Here is a 24,917-nt window from a genome sequence, read left to right as displayed (position 1 = left end):
TCAGTAATTGATAAGTAATAATCTAGTGATTAGGTCCAGAGTTGAACACCTAACTGTTGAAGTTGAATTCAAGTTAAACCTGTTTTGGATCAATAATTCCAGGGACTGGCTGTGCCGCTTTGAGGTTTGGGTCATAAAGGAGCCATCTGATTGGCTGTTGGAGCTGCTGACAGGGAGAGAGGGGCTAGCTGTGCTCTGTGTAATGATAAGGGAAACGATTCACGTGGAGAGAATATTGATTACCACGGGAATCCACCGCAGGAATGACCAGTCAGGTTCTTTTACCTAATGAAGGTCACCTCGTTACCTCTGACATCGTTACCGTTAATCAGACTTTACTTCCTGTTTAAAAGGTCAGGAATCATGAGTCACTCTGAGGTGTTCTAAGAAATGAATCAATAACATCAATAAATCAGCAGAAAATCCATCAAACCTGTAAACCAGTTTTTATTGCTGTCAGAGCTGCTGCAGGTCACAATGTAAATGTTTGTGTTGGACAGTCACCTGGTTTCAGGTGTGGGTTTCTCCCAGGGTGCTACAGATTAAACAGCTACATGACCTGAGGTCACATGATTGTCCTGCCTGGAGAGCAGGTTCTTGGGCCTTTCTCAATATGCGTACTTGTGCGTACTTGTGTTCTCGTGTACTCGTGATACGTCATCAGTCGGAGACCAAGTACTGTTCCAATTCGAAGTACGCATCAAACCGAGAACGCGAAAAAGTCCCGGATGTGTTCTCGCTCCGCCCGTTTTATCGAGCATGCATCGGTGGTGACTTGTGTGGACTTGGTACAGCTAAATATCCCAGAATGCATTTCGTCCAAAACTCAGACAAAGGCCGTTTCTCAATTCTCAAAATGCGTGATGCGTGCTCGCGTTCTCGGCGAGTTCGTACTCCCGTGCGTTCTCGGCCAGTATGTACTCGCCGAGAACGCGAGTACGTACTCACGTACTTGAGAATTGAGAAACGGCACTTGTCTCCAGTGCTGAGGCAGGTGCGCTGTTCAAATGTGTCTCTATTGAAACAAAACTATAAAGAAAAAAGGGTTCCCTGTCACTCTGGTTCTCTGAGTGATGCTCCCTCGTGGCTCTCTGTTTGGCTGCATTTAGCTCCGCCCCCCGACCTCAGGCAACTATGACAGTGGTGATTGATATCAGTGTGCGTTTGTGTTTCCAGGGAAACCAGATCACAAAGTCCAGAGGAGACCAGTCAGCCCACATGGACCCCTAGCAAGGAGCTCCAGGACTCTCTGGTGGACATGTACACAGGTAATACCACTGTACATACTACAGATACTACACAGGTAATATCACCTATAATCAGAGATGGGCAGTAATGTAATCAGATTACTTTACTCATTACTTGAAAAAAGAAAACTGTAGAAAGAAGAAAGCTTCTTTCTACAGCGAAAAGTTAAACTTCAAATCTGAGCGAGCAGCGAGCACGCCGCCACGGGAATGTGACATTCACAGAGAAACCCCCAGATCCTCCCACTGACGTGACCGCTGTGGGCAAACCTCCACCTGCCCCACTCCTGCTAAACAGCTGGGAATAGATTTAAGAGCTGCTGAATCTTTTCTGCTGTGTTTTACTTGCATCTATTTGGAAGAGTGTAAACATAAAACATGATTTTATTTTATATGCTGGAATATGCAGAACATAGGTTTAAATGTTAAACACATTTCTTCAAGTCAAAGAATGTTGCATATAATTTAATTTTTGCCTGATGCATAAAGTTAAAAGATTAAATCGAATAAAACTATTTTTTAAAAGAGGCTTTTCCATTTGATTACATTTTATATGATGGATTATGCAGAAAAATAGAATTGGGCTGAAAGGTCTACGGCGGTATTACGTATTCAGGTTGTGTATCATGTTTGTAGAAAATAACTAAGTAATAAAGTAACTAATTACTTTTGAAAATAAGTAATCATTAAAGTAACTGGATTACTTTATTGGAGAATCAGTAATTAGTAACTGATTACTATTTTCAAGTAACTTGACCAACACTGCCTATAATACCACAGATACTATATGTGAACACAGGTAATATTACTGTAAATCCTACTACTAAGCAGGGTACTTCAAGTCAGAGTCCAGTGGTTCAGAGTGTGGCTGGCGGGTCATTGGCGGCCCTCTGCTGCGTGCTGTGCGGTCCCTACCTACCTCTGTGATCAGTTCAGTGAGGCATGAAGAAGAAGAGAAGCGGCCTGGCACTGCTGGTCGATCAGACCCCGCCCCATTGCTTAGACAGGAAGTTGACGTCCTGTCTGCAGCATCTCCTGAGCTTCGTGTTTCGCATGCTGATGATTTTGAGTTTTGAATCAATGAGTTTGATTGATGCAAATTTACTGGCTCCATAAAATAAATCAGCCGAATTCTAGTGAAGCTCAACCCATCTGAAACACCCGTCTGTGTTTTTAAGAGTGAAATAAAACCAGAAAATATGCAGAAAAATGAAACGAAGATCAATAAATCTGATGATCAATAAGCCTGATGGAAGCAGCCCGAGGTCCTGAGGTGATGTCAGCAAATGTCCACCAGGGAGAGCTGTTCTCCTTCACATCAGAGCCCTGCTGCCGCTCAAAGGGACAGAGTCCTGTTCAAAATCAGCTGTCCTCCAAGCTCTGAGAGCCTCCTCCTCGTGGTTACTGAGCACGCTCAGTAATCTGCTGTGTAAATGTGTCTCGAGGACATGGGTATATTTGGACTTTGTGTTTGGGGTGAGACGTCAGCTGAGAGGCTCGTGTTAACACAGAGGATGAAACCTGCTGGAGATCAGTGACAGCCGTGATCGCTGGTTACCAAGGCAACTCTCATTTCATCTCCATGACTGACAGGAAGTGTTTGACGTGATCACTTCTCACGTTTTAGCGAGCAGGACGCTTCAGCAGAAAGAGGCATGTTTAGAGCGAGTGAGCGGGTGACATCACCACGGCAAAGTCCAGACTTTGTTTACAGTCTGTGAGCGGCACACAGGGGTCACCGCAGCTCCATCGATTATTGATTTATTCATTTAAACGCAGATCGTCTTTGGGATGATGCTCATCCTTTAATGCAGACAGAATGTGCTTTGATTATTGAAGGAGAAGAAGAAGAAAAGCTGCAGCTACAGTTTTTTTTTTTTTTTTTTTTTAAATCACCCCCACCCCCCGCCACTCCCACCCGTGGTGATAATCCGTCGTCTGTCGGCGTCCTCGCTCAGATCAAACTCTGCGTGTGAAACAGTTGTGCAGGAAACAAACACAGTATTGAGTCGCCCGGTGCCTCCATATGCGTCTCTGTTTACTTCTTCTTCTGTGGTGCCAGGAGCCTCACTCACACAGTGACGATGATGATGATACAAACGCTGTGGCAGCGACTGAAACAGTCGGAGCTGCTGATTAATGAAAATGAGAAGAGATGTTGCTGAATCTTAGTGTTACTGTTGTTATCATATTAATGTTATTGGTGTAATGATTGATGGTGAGGATGATGATGAAGACCTGCTGTATCGTCAGCCAGGTTTCAAGTTGTGGACGCGGTTCAGAAGCAGATGGGTTGAAGCCGAAATGTGTACTAAATGTATGAATTTCTTATTTAATAGAGAATAAAAATGGCGTGATGATAAAAATAAAGTATGCGGTCGGTGCCTGACGAGGCCATGAATGATGGATTTGGGAGCTGCGGGCAGATTTTCTATTTCGGGTTTTCATCAGTAACGTGAAGTTTGGTTGGTTTTTGTATTTTTCTGTCTTCTGATTGGTCAGATTTTAGAGGTATTGTGAAAACGAAGGGTCAGATTAACTTAAACCTCAGAGGTTTGAATTAAAATGAAGGAAGACTTTATTACCCAAGTGGGATTTTATTTTCTGTGATTTAGTAGAGAAAAGTGATGAAGGTCAACTGCAGGAGAGGAGGAGGAGGAGGAGGCAGCCAGCAGGAGGCGGCAGTGAGCTGAACACAAGGGCGTGAGGGCAGCTTCTTCTTTTCCTTTTATTAAAACAGAGTCCAAACTGCTTCTTCATCCTCTCATCTGAACTCGCACCTCCTCTTCCTCTTCACCTCTGATCTTCAGATTTCAGCTCCTTCAGCCTCTCGCTGATCAATAATCTGACCCGAGCTGCTCACAGAGTTCTTTCATGTTTAAGAGCTCCAGATGTTTAAACAGCTGTGGAGGTGAAGCAGGAGCACAGAGGGAGCGTCTGGTTCAAGTCAGGACGTGTTTGAGTTCAAAGGTTACTGAGGACGTATGAAGGACACAGTGAAGGTGTTACTACTCTGACCCAAACGTAGAGGTCACCTGGATCCTGCAGCTCAGGTCGCATGAAGTTTAACAAAGGTGATGACTCACCTGCACATGGTCAAAACGCTATGAATCCTGTAAATGTGAAAGGATGTCCAGAAACAAAGCTCTGAAAGCTCAAAACATTTAAGCATACCACCAAATTTAGACAATTAAACAGGAAGTAGAGGTGTTACTTCATTCTGCTAGGAGACGCACCCTCCTCAATAAGACTAGAAAGTTGGAAATTTTTTGTGAAACGCCCCCTCAACTCGGGTTTCCCACTTGGAAAGTTGAAGCAGCCCCACAGGAAGTAGAGGTTAGAACTTGGAATCTGTACTGCCGCTGGTGTGTTTGAGACTCATTAAAGAAGCCACAAGCGACTTCTTCAGTCCCTTTGATGAGGGATGAGACTGTTTTCCCCCTGAAAACACGACGTCCAGATGAGCAGAATCTGCTTTCTAGGATTTTCTTACCTGAATCATTGCTAGTGTGCATCAAGCAAAAAAATTGAATTGTTTTTCTGGAACACGCTAACTCATGAGTGATGTCACTTCGACATCCGAGGTCTGAAGTATCTGGAATGCGGGAAAAGGCGATAGCAGATGACGACCGTCTGGTTGTTCAGAGGTTTCAGACGATGAAGATGATTTTGAGGGCCTTTTCTGTTCCTATGTGTGTGGTAGGAAGCCCTCCATCACATCATCAGCCTGGGGCGTCACACTGTGCTGGTGGCGTCTTACTTCCTGTGTCTTTGGAGTGTCAAGACGCGGCGATATCCTCTGTTTTGCGTTTGTTGCTTTACCAGCTCTTTGGTCTTTAATTTGCATATCTCTCCTCTGATTGGTCATATTCCCTTGAGCTGTATCAGTAACAGTAGTTTTCCATAAATCATTTGTCGATGAATTCAGCAGCTTGTGATGTGGAGCGCCACCTGCAGGTAGGAAGTGTTTTTACAGGTAAAGCTGCAACACACTATCAAAATAAAAGCTCTGCTCAAAGTAGGAATCACAATTTAGATCCAAACAAGACAAATGTTATAAAATGCCAGCGTGAGCGCAGACACACACAAGCACGCACACACACACACACACACACACACACACACGCACACACACACACACACACACACACACACACACACACACACACACACACACACACACACACCTGCACAGAGAGCAGCAGCTACTTCAGCCTGTTCAAACAAACCAGAGTCTGCAGCCCACCCATCTAACAACAATAAAACTGTGTGTGTGTGTGTGTGTGTGTGTGTGTGTGTGTGTGTGTGTCCGTGGACCACCCACTCTGCAGATTAAACACTGTTCAAACGACTGTCTCCTCCCTCTTGCTCTTCATTCCCTCTCAGCCTCACTCAGCCTTTGTCTTACTTTTCTCTCAATAAATTAAATCTACTGACCAAAGTGTGTGTGTGTGTGTGTGTGTGTGTAAGCGTGTGTCTGTCTGTGTGTGTGTAAGCGTGTGTTTGTCCCTGTCTGTGTGTGTGTGTGCGTGTGTGTTTTCCACTGTCTGTCTCACGGGTCTTAGAAAGCCAAATCGTGAGAATGATTTGAGTCTCCTGCTGATCGCGGATCAATAATCTGATCATTTCAGGGTTCAGCTGCTTTTATTTTGACAGTCTGACTGAATGTGACCTATAAATGGTGAGTTAGTGGTGTTTCTGCCGTGACCTTTGCTCTGTTCCTGTTCACTGAGTCTTTCGCCACCACAGGTTTCAGGATGTCCTTGTTTTTGTCAGAATGGCGTCAGTTAGGCTAGAACGTGGACCCACAGCCGGGGTCAGCTGATCGTACAGCTGGACCTGGAATCGTCTTCAGGTGATGATAAATGTCCTCCAGTAGTGTGTGTGAAGTTTCTCAGATAATTTCAGTTTGAGTCACATCAAAGTGGTTCATCGCTGTCAAATTAAATGAAAACATTAAATATATTTAAATGACATCATTTCTTCTGTCCTGATCACTTTGAGTAGAAATGACCTTTTTAACCCGGTTCTGTGTGCTATAAATCAATAATCAATTACCAGCTTGTGGCTGCACTTGTAGTGTCGCAGCTTCCAAGATGAAGGACAGGAAACAGCTGATTGTGACGGAGCTGCAGGATGTTTTAGATGACGTCCAGGATTTACTGCTAATAATGAGCATTTACTGATCAGTGCTTAAGAGGCCGGACCTAAAAATCAAAGACAAGAAAACAGGAAGTAAACGGGGGCTATGTAGTTCAAGAAAGAAATTGCCTGAATTAAAAGTGGAGAATAATTAAAATAGTGAGACTGGTGTGAAACATGGATTCAGTTTAATTTGTATGAAAAGGAGATGTTACGCCCGCCGCGGCCAGAGGAAACGGACGCCTGGACCAGATTAACCAAATAAATCTGAGACGTTTCCTCCGTTTCTTCCTGAACTCAGAATGAGTGACCGTTATCAGCTGCCCTGTAACAGGAAACAGATCAGGGCACAGGTGTGCTACCTGCAGGCTGTGGACTGTGATTTTACTCAGACCGAAAAGACCTTCAGTTTACTGTGAAAGGCAGTTCCTGTTTTAAGATTAATTTTCATGAAAAACATGTTCAGGTGGCATGACCATGAGGTATTTTCTCTGGTTATTGATCAGTCGATTTCCTCTCTGATCGACAGGAGCGATTTTGTCTCGCTTTTATTGATCGCTCATTTGTTGAAGAGCAGCAGGTTTCCTGCTGATCGATTGATCTCGGAGTGTGTTTGGCTTCATGTTTACTCTGCACGCGTGTGCGTGAGCGTCCCCAGCTCGCCGTGTGTCTCCTCGGCTTAATGTCCGTATCTAAATTCATGTGCGGCGTGGCGGCGGTGTGGTGGCGGCGGGCCGGATCACAGGCGGATTGTGTTGGATTTGAGCTGAAGCCTCTTTAATCATCGTAACACCGTCATTAATATTCATGCAGTCAGCTGGAGCAGCCGACACTCAGCGCTCCAAACTTTCTGCACAAAATGTATTAAAAACAGCTTAAAAAATTAATGGACTTGAGTTTATATTACATGAAGAAAGAGGGGGGAGGTGGGGGGAGGCGTGTCCCCTCTCTTCGCCTCATTGGTTAATGTAGATTGGCACTCTGATTGGCCTTTGCGTTTTCCCTTTTTTCTGCAGATTTTCCATCTTTGACGAGACTTCAAAGCAAGCGCGAGGCATGAACGGTCATTTAGAAGGATTTAAGCACATTATCACATCTGTAATTGTACATGAATAATAAGGAGAGCCGGCGGCTCAATTAGCTCTGAGTCCACAAGGAGATCAGAGAGGGGGAGGATGGGGGAGGACGGCAGGAAATGAGAAAAGTTTCAAAGTGAACAAATTATTCAGAAATAACTGAAATTTAGCTGCTTCACACTCAGGAGCAGATAATCATCCTCCTTACTGATCGGGCCCCTCACAGATCTGCAGGAGCAACAAAATAAAACATTACAAAGAAAAAAAGTGTCAGAAAAATGTTTAAAAGGAAACTAAAAGCAGGCAAAACCAGGAAACTCTCCGGGAAGAGTCGCAGGCTCAAAGGAAGTAACCTGATGTCATCGAGACCTCTATAGGTTTTGACCCCTGGAGAAGATTACAGTCCTCCACCCGAGAAGCTCACAGTGAGAGCTCTGCAGACAGTAGTGGTGTTTTGTGGTGATTCAAGAAAATAAGAACAACCCCAGGTTTCTCTTCAGCACTGTAGCCAGGCTGACAAACAGTCAGAGCTCTATTGAGCTAACCATCCATTTAACATTAACTAGTAATGACTTAATGAACTTCTTCACAAATAAAATTTTAATGATGATGAAAAAATTACCAATAATAGTTCCACAGATGTAATATTATCTACAGCTACTTTTAGTACCATTGATATTCATTTAGACTCTTTTTCTCCAATTGATCTTTCTGAGTTAACTTCAATAATTACTTCCTCCAAACCATCAACGTGTCTTTTAGACCCCATTCCTACAAAACTGCTCAAAGAAGTCCTGCCATTAATTAATTCTTCGATCTTAAATATGATCAACCTATCTCTAATAATCAGCTATGTACCACAGGCCTTCAAGCTGGCTGTAGTTAAACCTTTACTTAAAAAGCATCTCTAGACCCAGCTGTCTTAGCTAATTATAGGCCAATCTCCAACCTTCCTTTCATATCAAACATCCTTGAAAGAGTAGTTGTCAAACAGCTAACAGATCATCTGCAGAGGAATGGCTTATTTGAAGAGTTTCAGTCAGGTTTCAGAGCTCATCACAGCACAGAAACAGCTTTAGTGAAGGTTACAAATGATCTTCTTATGGCCTCTGACAGTGGACTCATCTCTGTGCTTGTCCTGCTAGACCTCAGTGCAGCGTTCGATACTGTTGATCATAATATCCTATTAGAGCGATTAGAACATGCTGTAGGTATTACAGGTACTGCACTGCAGTGGTTTGTATCATATCTATCTAATAGACTCCAATTTGTACATGTAAATGGAGAGTCCTCTTCACCCACTAAGGTCAATTATGGAGTTCCACAGGGTTCAGTGCTAGGACCAATTCTATTTACATTATACATGCTTCCTTAGGCAGCATCATTAGAAGACATAGCATAAATTTTCACTGCTATGCAGATGACACGCAGCTCTATCTATCCATGAAGCCAGGTATCACACACCAATTAGTTAAACTGCAGGAATGTCTTAAAGACATAAAGACCTGGATGGCCGCTAACTTTCTGCTTCTTAATTCAGATCAAACTGAGGTTATTGTACTCGGCCCTGAAAATCTTAGAAATATGGTATCTAAGCAGATTCTTACTCTGGATGGCATTACCTTGGCCTCCAGTAATGCTGTGAGGAACCTTGGAGTCATTTTTGACCAGGACATGTCCTTCAACGCACATATTAAACAAATATGTAAGACTGCTTTCTTCCATTTGCGCAACATCTCTAAAATTAGAAATATCCTGTCTCAGAGTGATACTGAAAAACTAGTTCATGCATTTATTACTTCCAGGCTGGACTACTGTAATTCTTTATTATCAGGATGTCCTAAAAACTCGCTGAAAAGTCTTCAGCTAATCCAAAATGCTGCAGCAAGAGTCGTGACAGGGACTAGAAAGAGAGAGCATATTTCTCCTGTTTTGGCTTCCTGTTCAATCCAGAATTCAAAATCCTGCTCCTCACATACAAGGTCTTAAATAATCAGGCCCCATCTTATCTTAATGACCTTGTAGTACCATATCACCCTATTAGAGCACTTCGCTCTCACACTGCAGGCCTACTTGTTGTTCCTAGAGTATTTAAAAGTAGAATGGGAGGCAGAGCCTTCAGTTTTCAGGCCCCTCTTCTGTGGAACCAGCTTCCAGTTTGGATTCAGGAGACAGACACTATCTCTACTTTCAAGATTAGGCTTAAAACTTTCCTTTTTGGTAAAGCATATAGTTAGGGCTGGACCAGGTGACCCTGAATCCTCCCTTAGTTATGCTGCAATAGGTGTAGGCTGCCGGGGATTCCCATGATGCATTGAGTTTTTCCCTTCCAGTCACCTTTCTCACTCACTATGTGTTAACAGACCTCTCTGCATTGAATCATATCTGTTATTAATCTCTGTCTCTCTTCCACAGCATGTCTTTATCCTGTCTTCCTTCTCTCACCCCAACCAATCACAGCAGATGGCCCCGCCCCCCTGAGCCTGGTTCTGCCGGAGGTTTCTTCCTGTTAAAGGGAGTTTTCCTTCCCACTGTCGCCAAAGTGCTTGCTCATAGGGGTCATATGATTGTTGGGTTTTTCTCTGTATCTATTATTGTACGATCTACTGTACAATATAAAGCGCCTTGAGTCGACTGCTGTTGTGATTTGGCGCTATATAAATAAAATTGAATTGAATTGAATTGGGGTTGGTCAGAGGTCACGAAGGGCCTAATCAGTACCCATCAGAGTGGAAAGCTTCAGTCCCTTCTTGGTTCTGCTGTAAGTCTGATCAGTCTGCAGAGGCTCACAGAAAGAACATCCTGCCACCATCCTCCCGTCTGCTTCTTGCTTCTCCTTGTTCCTCTGTGGGCCCAGTATGGGGTCGTGGATGGGTCAGGTGGTCCGTGAGGGGTCTGTGGGCGAGAGAGAGAGGACGAGGGACATGACAGACGAGGAGAGAGAGGGTGACGGGGCGGGAGACATGATAGACGGACAGAAAGAGAGAAGAGGGTGAGGGACATGACAGACGGAGAGAGAGAGAGAGTGGGCGAGGGACATGACAGCGAGCGAGAGACAGAGAGAGGGCGGGACATGACATAGGCGGAAAGAGAGAGAGAGAGGGCAGGAGACATGACAGATGGTTAGAGAGAGAGACTTGACATTGTGTGTTTACAGCTGAGAGTAATTCATTAGACGGGTGTTCACACAGGCGGGTGATCGGACAGACGGGTGTTTGCACAGGGTGATCGGACAGGCGGGTGTTCGCACAGGCGAGTGATCGGACAGACGGGTGTTTGCACAGGGTGATCGGACAGGCGGGTGTTTGCACAGGGTGATCGGACAGGCGGGTATTCGCACAGGCGGGTGATCGGACAGGCAAAAGATACACACAACAAAAGATGCAAACTCAGCAGCCTGCAACAAGTGCTTTAAGGTGATACTGTGCAAAGGAGGTAACACCTCGAATCTGATGAAACACCTGGCGACGCATAGCGTTTTTTTAAAAGCCGAGAAATGCGCCGTATTTGATAGCTTGCTGCAAGACCTCACACCGAGCACATCTACTGCGGGTGTGGTGCCTGTCATTGGACCCAGAGTTTCAACAGAAAAGGCTAACTTCGGTATCATTTTGCAGAAAAAAAGAGATTGCTAAAAATAAAAACATGAGGTTTTTGGACAAAGTTTGTGTTCTCCATTCTTCAAGCAGCAGTTCGAGCACTATTTAAGCACTGGCACCGTTTCAAAAGTACCGGTTTGGCACCGGTATCGGATAAAACCTAAACAATACTAGAGATGGCACGATACCACTTTTTTATGTCCGATACCGATACCGATATCATAAATTTGGATATCTGCCGATACCGATATGAATCTGATATATTGTGTTTTTTAATCAATAAAACTGTTTTTTTAATATCTTGCTGCATTTTGTATAAGTTCATACTCAAGTTTAAATAAACAACAACACTAAAGCTATTCTGTTATACCTGTATGTAAACAAACAAACAAACAAAAAATAATACACTGCGCTCAAAATATTTCATAGTTCAGCAACACTGATCAATCTAATAAACTTAAACCTGCTCCATCCTCCCTATTCTGGTATTTTAAAGAGTACTTAGCAGAAATATTAAGCAACCTAACTAATAGGGTTGCAAACTCCCAAAAAAAAAAAAAAATAGGGAACCACCCCCCACCCTCCACCTCATGATGCTTAATCGATGTAATCAACTTTAATTTGATGCAGTGTGAAAAAAATGCACAGAAATAAATTATTTTTCAAGAATAATTAAATAGATTCAACATCTTTCTTCAACAGAACTGCAGACTGCACAGATGGTACCTTCCCAAAGGAAAAAGTACTATAGCTTACTAGGGTATATTAGACTTAACAGTTATTATATACAGTAATGGACTTCTATACATTTTACATCAGATTAAAACTTTGGGTGTAAGATTCAGATAATTATTTATTAAAAGCTCGACATTTTAAATGAGAATAAGAAAGAAAAGTATGTCTTTGTGCCCCTTTTCCCTGTTCATGCCCTATCGGCCCCCTGGCTACACTTTGCTAGATCCGCCCCTGCACAGTTACCAGCCGTCAGCTACGTAGAAAAGGATCCTGGTGTAGAAAGTAATATTAAATACATTCTAACAACAGCTTATCAAGCTTAAACGTGCTGCTGTTGTTCAGCCGCTGGTTTCCTCTTTCTGGTGCAAAGTGGGCCAAACACAAAGAAGAGAGCTGATCAGCTGATCATTGATCAGTTTCATGATTGAAGTAGCAGCAGGAGAGGGAGAGAGAGAGAGGCAGTCGCTCCATATATCGGTTGTTAAGCTTAACATGGGAACGCTTTACAAACATTCAGAGATGAACTTACACACTTGCTTTACTTCTCTCGGGGATAACTTCCTCGGAGATGAAATGCTGGTTTGGTAGCGAGGCTACAAATACACACAGCCGCTCTATCACCTGAGCACACTGCTCCGACCTGCTACGGTTATGAGCCGAGTTACGCGTGTAGCAAGTTTTGTGAGGTGGGTTTTTTTTATATTTAATGGATCTGATTACATTTTTTATTTCTCTCCGATATCCGAGCCAGTAATTTACGTCAGTATCGGACCGATACCGATATGTAATATCGGATCGGTCCATCTCTACACGATACCTATCCCTAGTGATCGGACAAACGGGTGTTCGCACAGGTTGATCGGACAGGCGGGTGCTTGCACAGGTGGGTGATCGGACAAGGGGTGTTTAGTTTCTGTCTGCTTTAGCTGTCATTTCCTTTTTTCCAGCTAATCCCAGAGTGAACGTGGAGCTGCGACAGCGTCTTCCTGGACTTACCATAACCCAGCTCATCAGCTCCAACGGGTGAGTGCAGTACCTGTCAGACTATGGGTGAGGGTGGAGGTAAAGTTGGAGATTAGCTGCAGCTGAATGTGTGGTTTCACCAACAGCTGATCATCTGCCTCCATCTCCTCCTATCCCAGCATCCTCCTCTGTCACTCTAGCCCTCTGCATGTCCTCCTCCTACATCCACGATCCTTGTGAACCTCTGAACTCTTCCTCTGCTTCTCCTGTCTGCAGCTCCACCTTCATCCTCCACATTCATTCTCCAACATCTTGGCCTCTCAGTCTCTGAGCTGTCCCTGGGATGACTCATTGATCGTGTCCGTATCGCGCATGCTGCTGCTGTTCAGAGGTCAGCGAAAGTCACCTCATGTTGTTCCTGATGTTCACAGATCAGAGATCAGCCTGAGCCCCGACCTGAACTACGACCACCACACGTGGCCTCGAGGTAACATCCACCCCCATCGTAGGTACAGTTTTACCTCAGATACGTTGTTAAGTGTTTATTTTACACTTTTCATGCATTTCGAACTGGAGTGCGATGAATGTGACCCATGTGGGCTTCACAGCGTGTTATTGATGGGAGGGTTAGAGCCAAAATGAAGTCCCGTCATGCTCTGGGTTAATTCGTATTTAAAGATGTGAGCCAGACGCTGCTGAATGTCGGACCTTCAGCAGCACAAACTGATCATGATCACGGGGCTCTTTGGTTCCTGAACTCTTTGATCAGGAAATGTAAAATATTCACCTGCAAATGACTTCTTACCTGTCTTTTCAGTTCCACAGCACCTGCAGGAGCCGTCGACCTCCTGCTCCCCTCCACCTCCATCCTACAGAGGGTCCGCCTCTCCTGTGTCACCTCCATCCTGCAGGAAGTCTGTGTCCCCGCTATCCTCCAGGCGACTGGGAGGTACAGGAGAGATGGAAGTGGACCTTTCGGCCAGCAGAGGTCTTTCTCCTCGGGCAAAGAGCTGCGGAGATACTGCAGATGAAAGTGGTGCATCCGGAGATCCTGCTAGCCCCTCCCTCGGCAGACACCTGGTGACCGCTGTGGACAGGTGAGTGGGAGCAGTGCCGACGATGAGATGTTAGAACAGCCAACTGCTCTGGAGACAGTCTGGTGGAAAAGTTTCAGGTTTTTAGCGCTGGAGTTGTGAGAAGTTGTTCAGATATATCCGAGCTATAGATTATTACACGTTTCAGTAATAACGTGGCCGATATTGGAGCCTCCATGCTGCCGTATTCTTGGTGCTTTTTGAACAGATTAATGTGATATGTTTAGAGCCCCCACACAGTGAGCTTTATTAAAAAGTTTATTGCTTTTCATTAAACTTGCTCTGCTTTCTTTAGATTCTGTCATTTTTCCTGCTTCTTTTGTCTTTTGATGCATTTTGAAATAAATTTGTGGAGCACTTTGAATTGCATCACTGTTTGAAATGTGAGCTATTAAATTTAGATTTGATTTGATTAGTGGGAGCGAGACCGAAATAGAAAGATAGTAAAAGCAGCAGCTTGATTAGAAGCAGCTGATGTTATAAAGTCAGAAACAGTCAATTACAGAAGACACAGTGAGCCACACTCAGCGTCTTATTTACCCGCTTTATTACGAAGCCACGACGCAGCCTGACCTTTAAGGTAATATGAGAGAATTAGAGGCGAACATCAGCCGCTGCTTATTAAACCTGCTGCAGCTCGCAGCCTCACATCTGATAAAGTGAGGCCGTGACCTCCCGTTAAAACACCTGACCTCACTACACACAGGTGAAACACTAATGAAACGCTGAGGCCTGACCAATCAGAGCCTCGCTGAGCGGCGGGCGGCTGCTGAGGAACTTCCAACCACGAGAACGGTAAAAAACAGCCGCTCGGTTTGACACTGTCCTCGGTGTCGGTCAACCAAAGGTTCCAGATAAACCAAAAGATCTGCAGGTGATGAGCTGATGGTGCACAGATGTACCTGCTCACATGCAGCCCGCCAATCCATCCATTTAAGCGTGCTTAAAGTGAGACAGCGTGGTAATTCAGTCCAGTGAGAGGCGGCGTGCTTTCTGGACCGCGTGTCATCTCTGTGGATGAACGTGACGGCTCAGGTGGAGCTCAGCATCCATCCGCAGGAGATCTGCTTTATTACAAACCTGCAGGAGGAGGACAGATGCATTATTTACCCGCCCACTGTCACTGAACTCACCGTCACTGTGACGGGCGCACCGCTCCAGAGGAAGTGGAAACAGGAAACAAAGCAGATTTCTCCACAGAGCGTCTCATCTTCTCTGAGCTGCTGCAGTCATGAGTCTCTAATCCACACAGAGACGACCTGCTCGTACGCTCCAGCCGCTGGCCTGGCCACAGTGACGAAATCCACTCAATCTCACTGAACCGAAACTGCAGCGAAGCGCCGCCGCCATCTGTTTTGGATGTACACCGCTGGACATGCTGCCGATAAATGTGTAACACTTCTCTGTTTTTAGTTAATGTTCTCACAGTGTGCAAAATACTAGCCCACCTTCAGAGCAGCACATTTAAAACATGTTAACGAGTCCCGTTACAGATATGCTAATATGGTGTGCAACAGCAGGTACCTGAGAGTGATGTCTCAGAGCTCTGTGTGCGCCGCTGAAGCTTTCAGTCGTCCAATCCCACACGCTGGAGGGGACACCATTAACACACACACACACAGAAACGTACGCTGAGAAACAAACATCTCCGTGACCTGCAACTCTTTAATCTGTGATTGGTTGTCACTGATGACATCATCTCTGTGCTGCAGCTCTGCATCAGCCCGGCCTCCGAGCAGCGACCGAGACAAAAACATCTCGCTATTACTGAAGGAGCTCGACGCCCTGAGACAGGTCAACAACAAGGTACACACACACACACACACACACACACACACACACACACACACACACACACACACACACACACACACACACACACACGTGTTCTAACCCCTTACATTACTCTGGTCTCATGACTGGGTCTGAACCTCACTGACTGGATGTTTTTTGCTGGGAGTTGTAGTCACCTCATATATATGGTGTCCAGCAGCAGCAGGAGGTGTTTGTGTGTTTGTGTTTCAGCTGCAGCAGCAGCTGGTTCAGAAGGAGAAGGAGCTGCATAGGAGGGAGGTGGAGGAGGAGCTTAGGGAGGAACAGAGGGAGGCCCGAGACTGGGAGAGACCTGCAGGTGAGGAGGAGGGAGAGTGTCACAGTTTACTCTCCTCGTAATCAGATCGGATCCAAACTCGACTTCTTAAATATTTGAATATTTTCCATGCACACTGTTTAACACACGCGCACACACACACGACTGCATGCGCTAATTAAAACAACAGCAGTGGTAATGAGATGACAGTTAATGTGGCAGCTGTTAGTTTAACAGAACAGTGTGTGTTTGTGTGTGTTTAACCAGCAATCACACTCACATGTGATGTTGATTTAACTGAGCTGTGTGTGTGTGTGTGTGTGTGTGTGTGTGTGTGTGTGTGTGTGTGTGTGTGTGTGTGTGTGTGTGTGTGTGTGTGTGTGTGTGTGTGTAATCTGGTAGGATCATCACAGTAACACAGCTCTCCCTCCACCACAGATCACAATATAAACTTTTTGTTCGGTCATTTTTTCATCAGCGCCCTCTGTGGTCGTTAAATGAAATCGTCACGCACAGTCCCGCCGCCTGTCTGTTCTATGTTCTGTATGTCATGTATGTTTTCAGCAGCTGAAAGAACTGATGGTGTAGTTCCATCATTCCCAGTAAAGAGATGGAATATAAAAATACAGAGAGAGAAGACCTGTCCAGAGTAAAAAGCTTCCCACTCAGAGAACTGGTGCACTTTAATAACCAACAGAGTCTCCACTTTAATTTTGTGTGCACCAAGTCTCAGAAGTACTGTGGTCATCTCTGTGTTATTACCCCTGAACACACACACGGCGTGGTAATCATGAGCTCTGCTCTCATTGGTCCATCAGTCTGGAGAGAAACTGAAAAAAAAATTCTGTTTTTACTGAAATTTATCCTCAAACTTGTCCTGTCCTCCTCCTCCTTGTCTCCTCAGCGGTGTTGGAGGAGGTGCTGGCAGCTCAGAAGGACAGAGATCAGGCTCTGATGTCACGACTCCTGCTGGCCAATGAGGAGAGAGACGAGGCTTTGCTTCGTTTGCATCGACTGCAGCAGGGGGCTGAGTAAGTTTCATCATTTCCTGTCAATTGATTAAAGTCCGTTATCACCTGAGAAGAGCTTTAAGCAGCTCTAAAGTTAAAGGGCCAACAGTAGAACCCCGTGGACTGACAGTAGAACTACGAGGGCCAACATTAGAACTCCAAAGGCCAGCAATAGAACAATAGAATAATTGAATTCTGAGTTCCAACAGTTGAACACTGAGGACCGAAAATAAAACCCGAAAGGACTGACAGTAGAACTCTTAGGGCCAACAGTAGACCAATAGTAGAACCCTGTAGAATTACAGTACAACTCTTGAGAACTAAGAGCAGAACCCTGTGGACGGCCTGACGCCCTGGCTAAAGCCACATGTGTAGATAAGAGGCCTCCACCTCGGGTGGTGCTGAAGCGGATGTGTCGGGATGTTTGGGGTCTGGCGGTGGAGGCAGACAGAGTTCTGGCTGTTCTGATCACAGCGATCAATAACGCGGAGGTTCTGTAATGATTAATAAGAGGAACCGTGGATGTTGCGAGGTTTGTGTCGGCTCTGTTTGTTGCATAAACAGAGCGGCTGTCGTCTCCTCTCAGGAGAATCTGTTTGTTCTTTTATTTACATGTGAAACATGTTTACTGTGCTGACGGAGGAGCAACCTGCTGCTCCTCCTCCTCCTCATTATGCACCTCCTCAGCCCTGTTAAGGGCTGTGAAATGAGCTCTCGTCCTCTTGGAGGAGCAGCCAAATAGAGCAGAAAATCTAATTAGAGATAATACGCCCCTCATCCTGCTCCCCCGTCCTCCCTCGCCCCCACCTCCTCCCCCCCATGATGAGAGGGTAATTGATATTGGAGGCCACAATCCTTTTTATGAGGGACAGAATATGGAGGAGCATGTTCCATCTGTCAGGACTCAGGGTGTGTGTGTGTGTGTGTGTGTGTGTGTGTGTTTTCCTGATGGAGGAGGCGGCCTCAACCTGTGTGTGCGTGTGTGTGTGTGCGCATGAATAATGTGATTATGGTGCTGTGAAACAGAACTGGGCTGAGGCTGAGGCCTCAGACGGCGCTCACTGACCTGACCGCCGTCTGATCGATTTGACGTGAAACAGGCGCGGTCCCTGAACCTGTGGATGAAAGATGGACTCCAGGTCCTGACCCTCAGGTTGGAAGCAGGCCTCTCTCAGACGTCTCTCAGACGTCTGGGACGTTTCTCTGAAATATTCTGTGAAGTGATGAATTCTCTTTCTCATCTGATCCTACTAATGGCGGCGGCGGTGGGGTGTTTCTGTCGAGGCGAGCTATGTGGGAGTGTTAATGATGGGGAGCGAGCCGAGCCGAGCTGAGCCGGGCTCGATGGGCTGTAAGCAGGGTGTTAGAGGAGCTTTATTGGAGGCGGCCAGTCTTTCATTACCTGCTGCTCCCCGCGGAGCGAGCGGCTCGGCCACCTTATTACAGTTTATTACAGAAAACAGCAGCCGGCTAAATGAAAGAGCTTCCCAGGAGGAGAGCGCAGATCAGCTAGTTACCAGCTGCACGTCCACCGTCAGGCTGAGAGCGAGCATGAAGCTCCGCCCGACCCACGCCCTCGCAGCCTCACAAAGAAGACAGCAGGTTTCAGGTGGGCTTCGGGGAGCGAGGACCAAATTACTGCCCAGCTGCAGGAGCTCGGGTCATCTCACAGGCTGCGGCGGCTTTAATTTGGTCAGCGGCAGAAAACACGGGGGCCGCCAGCCTTACAGGGCCCGATTACAGGCCGCTCCAGCCCCCTCACCTGATCCTCACATGCTGTTTTATTTAAGACTCACCGCACAGAAATGAACTCGGGACCACCTGAACACCGAAGTCACATTTCATAGAGAGGGGCAGAGAAAAGGAAGTATTGTGTTTCAGAGATGGACGCAGAGCGCCCCGAAACCTTTTCGTGTTCAGAGAACCAGAAACATCCAGCTTCAGGAGGCTGACACCCAGGGTCCACTGAACTCTGACCCCGAGAACCCTGCAGGACCAATGAGCTCTGCCGGGCCTCATCGGTCCGGCTGTCACAATAAAACTTTGGATCTTGTGGCTTCTCCACCAACGCTGTCCTCTGTCCTCTGTGCGGCGGCGCTCCAGCTGCAGGAACATAAGGCGACAGAGAGCGTTCCCACTTTAGAGTCCTGCAGGGTCGGATTTCCAGCTTAGGAACCAAAAGCTAAAAACTAAACAAATGTAGAAGCAGATCATTAACTCATTAACCAAATAAGTAACTACGTGTTACATTAAAACTACTTGTTAAGGTTTAGGGTGGTGGCTTGGATGAACACACCCCCTCGAACCCTGATGAAGTTAGTCAGGTGAGCGACTCAGGTGGTCTTCTGAGGATGAACGGGTGTGTTCAGGATCATCTGCAGCTGTTTCCAGATGTTCCGTGTTCTGGGACAGCGTTGTTGTCCTGCCGTCTCCACTTTAGTCCAACAGAAGAAGCTCCTCTCGTTTATCTGACAGCCTTCCTGCCGTTCTGTCCCTCCACCCGTTACCTGAGCAGGTGCTCCTCCTGCTCCACCTGTTAGTTTCACAGCTGCTGTATGACGGTGTGTTTAGAGGCATCTGAACTTTTCTCATCATGATAGAAACCAGCGAGCTTTGACTCGCCTCTAATGGCGGCCAGAGAGACCAAAAACACTGATGCTCAGTTTTTTTCTCTTAAACTAAAATTAAAACTCAAATCTGCTAAAAATGTTTAGCTCACCTGTTCAAAGCAGCTCCGGCCTTCACCTGCTGCTAAGACCGTGAGCGACGGTTAGTCTAATGTGTGTCCATCTGTGTGTTGTCAGGTCAGAGTGCTTCCACCTGGACGATGGCGATCAGGTAAACAGTGGTGGCATGTTGATGACCGCAGGTTCTCGTGGCTGTCTGATGTTCTGATCGGTTTCCTTCCGTGTGCGTTTTAGGATGTGGATGAGCTCCTGCGGCGCATCAGTGACGCCGACTCCGTCCAGGAAATCGAGCAGTTCGGCTCAGTTCTGGTCCAGCATCTTTGGTTGGCACGGCAACGGCGAAGTGACATCACAGCTCAGGAGATGAAGGCCGTGATGGAGGAGAGGGACGGCTCTACCGCCAAGGTGAGTCTGTTTACCTGTGCGCTCCGAGAGAGTGGGCGAACACCTGTGTTTGTCATCCATTCACGGATCAGATTTATTGATCAGAGATGAAGGTCTGGCTGCTCACAGACGATTTCTCAGGAGAACGGCAGTTATCGATCGACTCCTCCGCTGTGAGTGGACACAAGCAGACGTAAAGTAAGACTCTGTTAGCGCGGGTGTGTGTTGTTACAGGTGGGCTACAGACCAGAGTGGAGCTACAGCGTCCGGGATTCCCTCCTTGAACGTTTATACGATTCGAGCTGTTGAACTAAACCACGTGACCACAACAGAGTCAGCAAACGCAGGATTTTAGTGCCTCGGGCCGGACTGGACCGGGTTCTGGTTCGGCCGGTCATCCAGACTGGCGTGATGATCCTGAGTGCACTGTGAGGGTCTTCACGAGAAATCCCAGGTTATTAATAAGAACAGACTCTTAAGAGCAGTCATGTGACAAACGCGAGCTGCAGGTTTCTCTGTGTCATCATGTTCTGACAGCAGCGTTGCTAAGCGGCGTGTTTAACCCGGTGGAGTGTCGCCTGGGTTACGGCGCTCAGACCTCAAATATTTGAGTTTGAATGAGAACGTGAATATTTAGAATGCGGTGAAAACAGAGACACACAAATATTGACAGCAGACGGAGACGAGCCGACACGCTGTTTGCTGAACACCTGCTGTTTACTCACCTGTGTGTGTGTGTGTGTGTGTGTGTGTGCGCGCGCTTGGGATTTGCTTACAGACCAACGCTGATGGACACACTGATATTAAAATGAGGCACACAGGTAGACTGCCGGTGTTTTCCCTCCTCACACTACACACTCCTGTTCTCACCTGGGTGACATCTCCTCTCCTCCTGGTGTGGAGGTTAACATCAGGCAACAGCTGGGCAGAGTCACACTCTCTATCTCTTTCTTACACACACACACACACACACACACACACACACACACACACACACACACACACACACACACACACACACTTGTTTGTGTATTTATATCCTTGTGGGGACATCTCATTGACATAATGCTTTCCCTAGCCATTCACCCTAACCATCAAAAATGAAAGCCTAACCCTGACCGTAATCTAACTGTAACCCTGACACTAAAACCACATTTTGAGTCTCAATAATGTCTTGAAACTCGTGGGGGCCGGGATTTTGGTCCCCAAAGGTATAGTAATCCTCCAATTTTTGGTCCCCACAAAGATGTTAACATCCGTACACACACACACACACACACTCTGCCTTACACACACATTCATCAACTAGTGATCATTTTTTGTCACGTTTCCTGATTGGCTGCTTCAGCCATCATTGTGTACAGTCTTTTGAAGTCATGGGGGCCAAATGGCGGGAACATTGTTTTACAGGCGATCTCTGCTGTTATTGACATTGACCAATCAGTCCCTATGGGGGCGGGGTCTTTAATAAATCGTTCTCATGATGTCAGAGCAAGCACAGAAACTCCTCCTCATCTTCTCGCTGTGACCTTTGAACCTAGCTCTGACGGCGAGCCGCCTGTGCGTAGATGATGTTGCATCAGTTTCAGAGGCTTTCGTTCAGATTTGCCAGTCTGAGTCAGACTTGGTAAATAATCAATCAGAGCTGATTCGGGGCTGATTACAGGCCTCAGAGTTTGGACTTTTACTTTGAAAACGTGTTCCTGTGGTCTCAGGCTGTGATTATTATCGGCGCTCAGTTCACAGAGTTTATTACAGGACCCACAGAGATTTATTACCCACAATGCACCCAGACTCATAAACTGCAAACTGCTCTCTGTTGGGGGGGGGGTGTCTGACTGATGGAGGGATGACAGAGAGAGAGCGGGGCAATCGAAGGGGGGCTCGGAAAGCAGGATTGGCACTCCCAGCATGCCGCGCGCGGGTGGCGGGCTCAGAAGCTCCACCCTCCTCCTGATTTGCTGGCAGATCAGAAAAATCTTTATCTGTTCATCTGACAGACTGTGCTCACCATGGGAACAGGCCTGCAGCAGAACAGCTGAGCTCTAGTAACCATGGCAACTGCCGTCAGGAAAGCAGAGGAGTGATGAGACCTGATGAAGATGGAAGGAAGTGGTGAATTTTGGAGGAGAAGAAGGTGTCTGTATTGACAGGATCCAGAACTCTGCACCTGTTCAGGTGTTCAGCACTCAGCAACCAATAGGAGCACAGCTTCACCTGTGATGGGGGAGTAACTTTTACAGTCTCCAGGTGTCACCTGATCTGTATGCAGGAACTGACTGGCTCTGCTCGTACTTCTGTCAACACGACAGTTACCAACAAAGCATTTTTGCGCAGGTGTCGTACTGAGTCACCTGACATCTGATTGCTGATGTCAGCGCTGTGATGACACGTTACATGCTCTTCTTTGAATCTTTTACACATGTGAACAGGTTGGGTCAGAGCACCTAGTGGACACTAGTGGAACTGCAGGTGATGGCGTCTCCCTGCACAACTCCATGTTTTCCTCTCCTGGCTGCTCTGCACAAATAGTGTTTATGATCTCTTTCAAACCTTCACCTCTGCTGGCTCCGCCCCCATGCGGAGCCATCTTAAACCTCTCACACCTCCACTCCGCCTCCATTAACCCCACAAAACTTGCCACCGTATCAGCATCACTTCAGCATCACCTGGCCTACTGCCGCTAACCCCCAACAATATCAGTGTGTTGCCATCTTTTAACACCCCGCCCCTCTGCGTTAACACCACCCCTCCACGGTAACACCTTAATCCCGCCCTCGTTCTACTGCAGCGCCACGCTGAAATATGTTTCAAATACCGCTGTAATCCTCGCAGGAGAAGAAGAAGAGAGGGTGTACTCCACGCTGGAGGATCCACCCCCCCCGCCACCGCTCACCAATCCCTCGCTCCCTCTACTCATCTCTCAGGGATTATCTCCCCCTGCAGCCGAGGCTTCTGGGAAATATTAGAAAAGAGGGAGGGGAAGGGAAGTTGTCCCTGAGCGCGCTCAGTCAATGTGTGCTCCGTTCCCTCTCAGAGGGAAGCTGCAGCTTCTTATTGAGCTAATATCAGGTAATTACAACATTATTAGAACATTATTACAGCGTTATTAAAGCTCAGCTGGTGCTGCCGCGCTGCCTCACACTGAGGCGGTGTGATTTCCACAGGCAGACCTTCGTTCCTCACTTACTGACAGAAACAGCTGGAGACAGCTGTGCCCGACGGATTACACCCAAACGCAACAAATCTGAGTTTAACTGGCTGATTTTTACTTGAATGTAATAAAAACAATGATTATGGTCATACTGATGGTGGTTGTGATGGTCATGATTGTGATGGTGATGATGAAACCTGTCTGTGATTCTGTTTAACACCTGCAACTGGAGGCGGAGTTTCAGGTGTCTGTCTCGCCTGCTTCCTCTCACCTGTTTCCTGATTTTCGGACACCATAATCTTACGTAACCGTGACGACCAATCAGAGCTGCTCTGACAGCTGCGCTGTGACTCCCCCTTTGTTTTCAGCCGATTGGCCTAAGTGCTGACCTCTGACCTCTGTGACCCCTAAGGCTTGTGATTCTGTCCTAAAACGCCTGCAGGCAGCACTCAGGGCTGAAAAACTCCACCATCAGTCAGACAGAAGCTGAGGTGTTCAGATCGAATGATCACATGTTTTCAGTGTGTCAGTGGATCAATACATGAGGAAACTGTAAAAACATGATTCTACACTTTGGACTGCTGAAAGAGTCAAGTGCCCTCAGCTCAGCTCAGCTCATTGATTAGGATCAATCGCTGAACGACTGATTATAGATATGAGTTAAAATGTGTGTTTGATGATTGATCCGATCAGATCAGTAACTGCCGATTAACCCTGTCCCTGTCTGCGTGCAGTGGAAATGCCTGGAACAAGAGAGAGAGCAGCAGGCGAGCGAGGTAAACACACACACACCCATGATCAATATTTGGATGTTTGTCTACAATAACACTATTTTAACTTTTGAAAAATCACCAATTTAAAGTCCATGCAGTAAAAGTACTGCAGTACCTGTACCTCTTAAAGTATTCTTTTTTCTAGCTCCTTTCACACTAAAAGGTTCAAAGTGTGAAGCAAGGAAAGAGACATCATTAAAGTGTCAAAGTGATCAATCATTTTAATCATCAGTCAGAATAAAATAGATTATTGATCTTCTTGTTATTTTAAATTTAATGAAAGAAATTACATTTTTAAGTTGATCAGTTATTAATTTTTTAGGAGGTGAATCAGTCCTTTACAAACATGGAAATGTTGGGTTTTGGTTTCATTGATTAAAGCTTGTTGTTTGTTGATGTGAGGTTTCTGTTTCAGTCGAGTCTCAGTAGAATCTGTTTCTTCTGCTCTGCCTGCGTCTGTTTTCTTCTTCTGATTAAATTTTGTTATTAATGTAGCGCCGTCGTTTTTCCTGCTGAAGCCTGTTAATTAGGCTGAGGGCTCCGCGGGGATTAGAGCCTGGAGAGCTTTTTAATTTCACACACAAACTCAGCAGCTGCCGGCAAATTAACGCCAGGCGGCCAGAGAGCCGCCGCAGCCGACACCAGAAACCAGACGTTACAACGCACGCAAAACCTTTCCACACAGACGGACTCGTTAACACAGCAGTGACATCGCTTCACGGCCGTCCTCTGCACACGTGACCTCTGGGCTTCCATGCGTGAACCCAGACCGACTCACAGGAGACCTTCGAACCCTGAGATAAATCCAGGCCACTTTCCATCAGTCTGATTGATTATCGATTATCGATTACTGATCTTTGATGGCTCCGTCTGTCAGGTCTGTGCAGTAAAAAGAGTAAAACCAATATCAGAAGTACTTGAGTAAAGTACTCAGTTACATCCACAGTCGGTACAGTTACAGTGT

At 46.3% G+C, this 24,917-nt stretch overlaps 1 protein-coding gene across 5 annotated transcripts in view; it reads left to right on the top strand.

Annotated features, from left to right (window-relative positions):
• Positions 1-24,917, top strand: part of mipol1 (mirror-image polydactyly 1) — an 80,421-nt gene that overhangs the window by 20,917 nt on the left and 34,587 nt on the right. For 3 of the 5 annotated variants that reach the window (XM_039603372.1, XM_039603371.1, XM_039603375.1), the window contains 10 exons: positions 1,177-1,268; positions 12,747-12,822; positions 13,194-13,249; positions 13,580-13,859; positions 15,569-15,662; positions 15,882-15,987; positions 16,850-16,976; positions 19,760-19,793; positions 19,877-20,047; positions 23,915-23,956. In XM_039603372.1, coding sequence (XP_039459306.1) covers positions 1,259-1,268; positions 12,747-12,822; positions 13,194-13,249; positions 13,580-13,859; positions 15,569-15,662; positions 15,882-15,987; positions 16,850-16,976; positions 19,760-19,793; positions 19,877-20,047; positions 23,915-23,956 — 996 coding nt within the window. In that variant the 5' untranslated portion in view covers positions 1,177-1,258. Of the gene's footprint in view, positions 1-1,176; positions 1,269-12,746; positions 12,823-13,038; positions 13,250-13,579; positions 13,860-15,568; positions 15,663-15,881; positions 15,988-16,849; positions 16,977-19,759; positions 19,794-19,876; positions 20,048-23,914; positions 23,957-24,917 lie in introns of all 5 variants that reach the window. The other 2 variants (XM_039603373.1, XM_039603374.1) reach the window with 2 other exon arrangements.

The sequence above is a fragment of the Oreochromis aureus genome, linkage group 19 (assembly GCF_013358895.1).
Source record: "Oreochromis aureus strain Israel breed Guangdong linkage group 19, ZZ_aureus, whole genome shotgun sequence".
In the NCBI taxonomy this organism is placed as follows: Eukaryota; Metazoa; Chordata; class Actinopteri; order Cichliformes; family Cichlidae; genus Oreochromis; species Oreochromis aureus.
Note: the sequence above shows the minus strand (reverse complement) of the source record. Positions and strands in the feature narration are given on the sequence as shown.